The sequence below is a fragment of the Octopus bimaculoides genome, chromosome 4 (genome assembly GCF_001194135.2).
Source record: "Octopus bimaculoides isolate UCB-OBI-ISO-001 chromosome 4, ASM119413v2, whole genome shotgun sequence".
Lineage (NCBI taxonomy): Eukaryota > Metazoa > Mollusca > Cephalopoda > Octopoda > Octopodidae > Octopus > Octopus bimaculoides.
In genome coordinates this window covers 60,392,522-60,400,123 of record NC_068984.1, presented here as the reverse complement: position 1 = coordinate 60,400,123, position 7,602 = coordinate 60,392,522, and the positions used below count along the sequence as shown (strand labels likewise).

Here is a 7,602-nt window from a genome sequence, read left to right as displayed (position 1 = left end):
TATATACACATACACATACATACTTTATATATATATATATATATATATATATATATTTATATATAGACACATACATACATATGCACGCACACACACACACACATACACACTATATATATTTACACACAAACATATGTGCATGGACGTGTGCATATACACACAGGTATAGCAGTGTGACTTAGTGGTTAGGGTATTCGGCTCATGAGCATAAGGTCGTGAGTTCAATTCCTAGTGGAGTGTCGTATCTTTGAGCAAGACACTTTATTTCATGTTGTTCCAGTCCACTCAGCTGGCAAAACTGAGTTCTGCCTGTAACTCAAAGGGTTTACATCTTGTAACATCCTGTATCACACTTAGTCTCCCTGAGGACTACATTAAGGGTATGCATCTCTGTGGAGGGCTCAGCCACTTGCACATTAATTTCATGAGCAGGCTGTTTCATTCAGTGAATCAACTGGAACCCTTGTTGTCATAAACGACAGAGTGCCAGATATCCCTGAGCAAGCAGAATGGTCATGGATGTGATTTGAGAGTTATTCACTCACTCTCATTTCTAGTGTGGAGGTGCAATGGCCCAGTGGTTAGGGCAGCGGACTCGCAGTCATAGGATCACTGTTTTGATTCCCAGACCAGGCGTTGTGAGTGTTTATTGAGCGAAAACACCTAAAGCTCCACGAGGCTCCGGCAGGGGATGGTGGCGAAACCTGCTGTACTCTTCCACCACAACTTTCTCTCACTCTTACTTCCTGTTTCTGCTGTGCCTGTAATTCAAAGGGTCAGCCTTGTCACACCGTGTCATGCAGAATATCCCCAAAAACTACGTGTCTGTGGAGTGCTCAGCCACTTGCACGTTAATTTCACGAGCAGGCTGTTCCGTTGATTGGATCAACTGGAACACTCGACGTTGTAAGTGACGGAGTGCCAGCAAGCAGCATTTCTAGTAAGTCATGCAACTGTATAGTGGCACATTTATTAGTTCCAAGTTACTATATGTTTTAAGTCACTCCTCTGGCTTTATCACAACACATCTGATAGAATTTGAATAGTTATTTCCAGTTCTAAAGATTGGAAAATACTCCTTTCTAAAACCATTTTCTTCATGTCAAAGAATTAAAAATATTGAATTCAAAAACATTTCAAGAACTTGATTTTGAACTTAGTTTTCTATTTGTTTGTTGTTAGTTTTCTATTTATTTATTACTGGGGTAATACGAGATGGCACTGAGGTGTTTTCTGCATTACAGTTAAGATTTCTGCTATCTGAAGTGAAGAACTATTCATTTATTGATAATGTTTATCAATCAACATAGCTGCTAATTTTTTTAAAGAATGCTATATTTATTATTTATCAAAGAAAACATCACATGCCAAGCCTGTCTATTCCTCTACTGCATTTAACCACTTAAATGTACACATAAATACATACATATAAATATATGTGCGTGTGTGTGTGTGTGTGTGTGTACATACATACATACATACATACATACATACATACATACATACATACATACATACAAACATATATACATCAATATTATGCATGTGTGAAAATATTAAAATATATATGAGGATAGGCACAGGGAAGTCTGTGTGGTAAGAAGTTTGCTTCTCAATCACACAGTCTCAGGTTCAGTCCTGCTGCAGAATTCTTAGGGCAAGTGTCTTCTTCTATAGCCATGAGCAGACCAAAACCTTGAGAGTGGATTTGGTAGACAAGATCTAAAAGGAGCCCATCATGTGTGTGTGTGTGTGTGTGTGTGAAAGAGAGAGAGAGAGAGAGAGATACTGTATCCAAAATCTGATCTCATGTAATAGTTATAAATGCATGTTACAATCTTGCAAGGAGTGTCCTGCATTTCTAGTCTTCCGTGAAAACATGTCTGGTCTGGGGGAAATATTATCTTACTTGGAAAAAGATGAGGCTTGGCAACAGAAAGGGCAAGTGGCTGTGGAAAATCTGCCTCAACAAATTGTATCCAGCCCATGAAAGCATGGAAAAGTGAACTTTAAATGATGATCACAATAATGTTTATCTATGTATGTGAGGATGTATGTCTATTCATAGCAGTGTGTGTGCGTGTATGCATGTATGTGCATATGTGTGCATGAACATACGTCGTTGCCATCGTCATCATCATTTAATGGACTGTTTCTGTTAAGGAATCTATCTGATTTTCAGATTTCGCAAACAATTTCAGGTCATCCATAAACAGATGGTTCAATGATGAGCCTTTCTTCCCACAATGGTAACACATCTTAACTTTCCTAATTATTATTATTATTATTATTATTATTATTATTATCATTATCTCTTTATCACAGGTTTTGTTGGAGCTCCTGGAGTCTTGCATGTGTAGCGAGCTTACATCCTGCAGCCTACAGTACCATGCTATTCACTCTTTTCAGCTAGCTAATACTTTTCCGATTATTCTGGCCATGCCAAGGAGGCAAACTTTTTGTAACAGTTCTACTGGGCACTCTATTCCAATTTCCTTTATATTCTTCTTGATGCCTTCTGATTTTGTTCCCAGCGACCAAACAACAATTGGCACAGTCTTCACCTTCTTCATTTTCCATAGCCGGGCTATTTAGTACTTAAGAGGGTTGTATCTATCTATCTTTTTGCCTTCCTTCTTGACTATTCATGGATCAAAGGAGCATGCAGCATCAACTATACAGCACACATGGTGCATCTTGTCCACCACCACTAGGTCCGGTCTGATATGCTCTAGCACCTGATCTCTTTGGATTCGGAAAGCTGAGAGGATTTTACCATGTTTTGCTTCTCCCTAGTCCCCACTTTTCACACAGTTTCCAATATAACACTTTTGTTATCTGGTCATATTGCCACAACTTGTAGTGGTTTTGAGCAAGCTTAGGACATTCATTCATGATATGGGCAGTGGTTTCATCCACTCTGTTGTAGATGCAGCACAGCAGAGACACTTGCTCATTCATAAGGTTGACCCTCCAGTTCATGGCCAAGCTTGGTCCTGCACTGCAGAGTATAGTGCTTTCAGTTTCTTTTCTTAAGATTCCTTTCATCAGCCAATCCCACCTATTTTTTCCAGCAACTTCTGTTGTGGCTACATGGAATTGACTGTGTAGTCCCTTCTTGTGTAATTTTTCGTCACATCCTTTTTGTACTTCTTCCTTTTTTTTCCCTTTTTTTTCTCTGCTCTCAATATTCCCTCATTCCTAACTGTCACTAGCAAGGTTTCCTTACTTTGGGCTAGGTAACTCATTAAACTCTCGAGTTCAATATGCATGCAGTCTTCCACACTTATCAGTCCCCTTCCTTCATTTGCTCTCTTCATGTATAGGTGATTAGTGTCTGCACGTGGATGATGGGCTCTATGCATTGTTAGCAGCTTTCTATTATCATCATCATCATCATCATCATTATTATTGTTATGATTATTATTATTATTATTATTATTATTATTATTATTATTATTATTATTATTATATTTGTGTTTATTTTGATATTAAGACTGAAAAAAATCGACCATGTTTGTAAAAAATGTTGGATCTGGGCTTGTACCCCTTAAGTAAATTTCATTCCTGTGCTTATGAACATTTCTATTCCATCGATCATGCCCACTAACATTGCACATGCAACAGAGCATACTTGTTTGATTTCTCTTTAGTTTTCACAGTTTCTTTGCATTCAGTTCATACACAGGTATCATAAACCTACCTTTTACTCTGGGAGAGAACCCTTTTGTTACCAGCAGAGTTAACAGATACAGTTTCTCAAGATTTGAGGAGTGCATTGCTGAAGGTGTTGCTCTGAAAAAACTAAAAGATAGTAAAGACATATGTAATAATTCTCAGGATACCTCTACACCCTGCATGGAAAATATATAGTAGGGAGTAATATTGAGTAGAACCATTTATGAAGGGATCATTCAAAACATCGAGATATTCCTTCTTGGAGTCTCGATCAGTTTTCATGCTGGATGAGGAATCAATGACATGATATTTTCCATACATCAACTACAAGAGAAATGCATGGAGTAGAGGCTTGACTTCTAGTGTTGTTACATTGACCTAATGACCCGAATGAGATCAATGAAATGTTGATAGATGCTCAGATCTGTCACATTTAAAATGTCTTATATGATATATCATCATCATCATCATCGTTTAACATCCGCTTTCTATGCTAGCATGGGTTGGACGATTTGACTGAGGACTGGTGAACCAGATGGCTACACCAGGCTCCAATCTGATTTGGCAGAGTTTCTACAGCTGGATGCATTTTGTAACACCAACCACTCCAAGAGTGTAGTGGGTGCTTTTACGTGCCACCGGCACGAAGGCCAGTCAGGTGGTACTGGCAATGGCCACGCTCAAAATGGTGTATTTTACGTGCCACCTGCACAGGAGCCAGTCCAGCGGCACTGGCATGATCTCGCACAAATGTCTTTACACGTGCCAGGAAGGTGACGCTGGGCACAGGTGCCATCACGATTTCACTTTCGCTTGCCCCAACAAGTCTTCACAAGCCGAGTTTTGTGTCCAATGAAGGAGACGACATTGGCATGGGTGCCAGTCGTCGAATTTAGTTCGATTTCGATTTCTGATTATATATATATATATATATATATATATATATATATATATATGTATGTGTGTGTGTCCTTGTGTTTATGCCTGTCCCTGCTCCCATCACTTGCTAACTGGTGCTGGTTTGTTTATGTCCCTCTAACTTAATAGTTTGGCAAAAGAGACTGACAGAATAAATACTGGACTTACAAAAATTTCTACTAGGGTTAGTTGCTCAACTTAATCTTTCAAGACAGTGCCCCAGCATAGCCACAGTCTAATGACTGAAGCAAGTAAAAGATTAAAGGTGAAGTATGAATGAAATGTTCACAAATTACAAAACAAATAATGAACTTGTTATTAAAAACCTCATCAGACAGGTTACAACATGAAACACACGCCCAATGATAAATTAGCATTAATAATATATTACAAAAACAAAAAATAATATATGTATACATAAAAAGCTCTTCATAAGAACTACAAAGCAAAAGTCTTTCAATGTCTGAACAACTTAACCTGAGGACTATTGTAATTTATAAATTGAGATGTAAACATGAAAGTCGTATACTTCATGACTGTAATCTTAGATAAGACATACAAGTAACACGCACTCTTACTGCCTGAGAATGCTTCTACAGTAAAGAGCCATTACAAAGTACTATAAAAAAAAATACCCTTTGCAAAATAATATATTACAGAGCACAAAACAAAACATTAGTTTATGAAACAACTATTTTAAATAGAAAAATAAAAAGACAGCAAGCAACAGGTTATAGAAGCTGTAATAGCAACAATATCATTAAATAAAAATTAAAACAAAGATAGCACATCTTAATGACAAACTAATATCAGATACCATGACCAAACTATTTAGTGTTTGCTGAAAGGAACTTGGATGCCAACAAGGCAAACATTTCATGTCTCCAATGATATGGAAATAAGAATCTCACACATTCCATGATGCGCAGCTTGCAATAGCATAATAATGGTTACAAATTTTGGCACAAGACCAACACGATTGTAGGAGGGGGTAAGTCATTTTCATTGACCTTACCTTACAACTGGTACTTATTTTATAGACCCTGAAAGGAATAAAATGCAAAGTTGACGTCGGTGGAAATTGAACTCAAAGTGTAAAGACTCACAAAATGCCTTAATAATAATAACAATAATAATAATAATAATAATAATAATAATAATAATAATAATAATAATAATAATAATGATAACAACAACAACACTAAAAAAGAGACTGAGTGCACTATACTGGCAGCACAAGATCAAGCTTTAGTCATGAACTGGAGGGTCAGCCTTACGAATGAGCAAGTGTCTCTACTTTGCCACATCTGCAATAGAGTGGATGAAACCACTGCTCATATCATGAACAAATGGCCTAGATTTGCTCAAAACCACTACAAGTTGTGGCAATATGATCAGATAGCAAAAGTGCTACATTGGAAACTGTGCAAAAAGTGGAGGCTAGAGAGAGAGACAAGACGTGGTATGAGCACAAACACCAGAGAGTGGTGGAGTCGGAGACTAGCAAAATCCTCAGAGATTTCCCAATCCAGATCAGGTGCTAGATCATAACAGACCAGACCTAGTGTTGGTGGACAAGATCCACCACATATGCTGTATAGTTGATGTTGCATGCCCTTTTGACCCACGAATAGCTGTGAAGGAAGGTGAAAAGATAGATAAATACAACCCTTTTAAGTACAAAATAGCCCGGCCATGGAAAATGAAGAAGGTGAAGACTGTGCCAATTGTTGTTGGGTCCTTGGGAACAGTATCAAGCGGAATATAAAGGAAATTGGCATTGAGTGCTCAGTAGAACTGTTACAAAAGGTTTGCCTCCTTGGCACGGCCAGAATAATCAGGAAAGTATTAGATAGCTGAAAAGAATGGATATCATGGTACCGAAGACTGCAGGTAGCAAGCTTACTATACATGTAAGACTCCAGGAGTCTCCAACAAAATCTGTGATAAAGAGAAATAATGATTATAATGATGATGATGATAATAATAATAATAATAATAATAATAATAATAATAATAATAATAATAATAATAATAATAATAATAATGGTTTCAAATCTTGGCACAAGGCCAGCAAGTTTGTGGGAGGGGGTAAGTTGATTTCATTGACCCCCGTGTTTAACTGGTACTTATTTTCTCATCCCCAAGAGGATGAGCAGCAAAAACAACCTCATAAGAATGGACAAAATGCTGCTAAGCATTTTTCCCAGATTACTAATGATTCTGCCATTTCGCTACCTTGTAATGGCATAATAACAACAACTGCTACTAAAATCTTTCATTTACAATGTAAGACACAAATGGTGTAGATATGACAATCACCTTCAGATGTTTAAGGTTCCAATAGAACATACAGAACTGCAGGGATCTCCCACATGTTCTGGAAGTAATATATTTCTGATAATCTTTTCAAAATGTGAAAACCACCACCCACTGATTTTCATGTTTTGAAAGTGGTAATGCATTCCAACGACTTTTTTCCCCAAAAAATACAAAAAAATAAAATAAAATAAAATAAAATAAAATACAATAAAAAAATTTTTAAACCAGGGTTGCAACCATTTTTATGCATGAAAATAATGATGTCTAAACAAAAACAATACAATATGAACATATGTAAAAATATTTGAAGAGAAATACGTCAGGGAATAAATAAGAATGGTAATATCATAATAGGGTACATTCTTGGTACAAAAGATATTGACCATTGTGAGGGGGCGTAGTGGTGGTGGTGGTGGTAGTGGCGGCGGTGGCAGCAGTGGTGGTGGCGGCGGCGGTGGTAGAATGAGAATTCTTGGAAGGTTGAGGGATACTTTCTTCTATCTTATTGTTTATCATCATCAACATCTACTTGAAGGATGGAGAACTTATTCAAAATTGTTTGACGTTTATGGCACATCATCATTTTCTATAGCTCAGTGTACAAAGCAAGTTCATTGCTATGTAATTTTTATATTACATTCACAATTAATAAAAAGATAAAACCAATGAACAATCACTTTCAAG

At 37.1% G+C, this 7,602-nt stretch overlaps 1 protein-coding gene across 6 annotated transcripts in view; it reads right to left on the bottom strand.

Annotated features, from left to right (window-relative positions):
* Window positions 1–7,602, bottom strand: part of LOC106877306 (all trans-polyprenyl-diphosphate synthase PDSS2) — a 904,956-nt gene that overhangs the window by 364,509 nt on the left and 532,845 nt on the right. Inside the window, exon 6 of one of the 6 annotated variants that reach the window (XR_008263927.1) lies at window positions 3,704–3,804. The exons of 4 other annotated variants lie outside the window; for them this stretch is intronic. Coding sequence is in view for 1 of the 2 variants with exons in the window: in XM_052967133.1 (XP_052823093.1) it covers window positions 5,631–5,639 (9 nt within the window). In the remaining variant the exon portion in view is untranslated. Of the gene's footprint in view, window positions 1–3,703; window positions 3,805–5,615; window positions 5,640–7,602 lie in introns of those variants that run through there. One more of the 6 variants, XM_052967133.1, reaches the window with a different exon arrangement.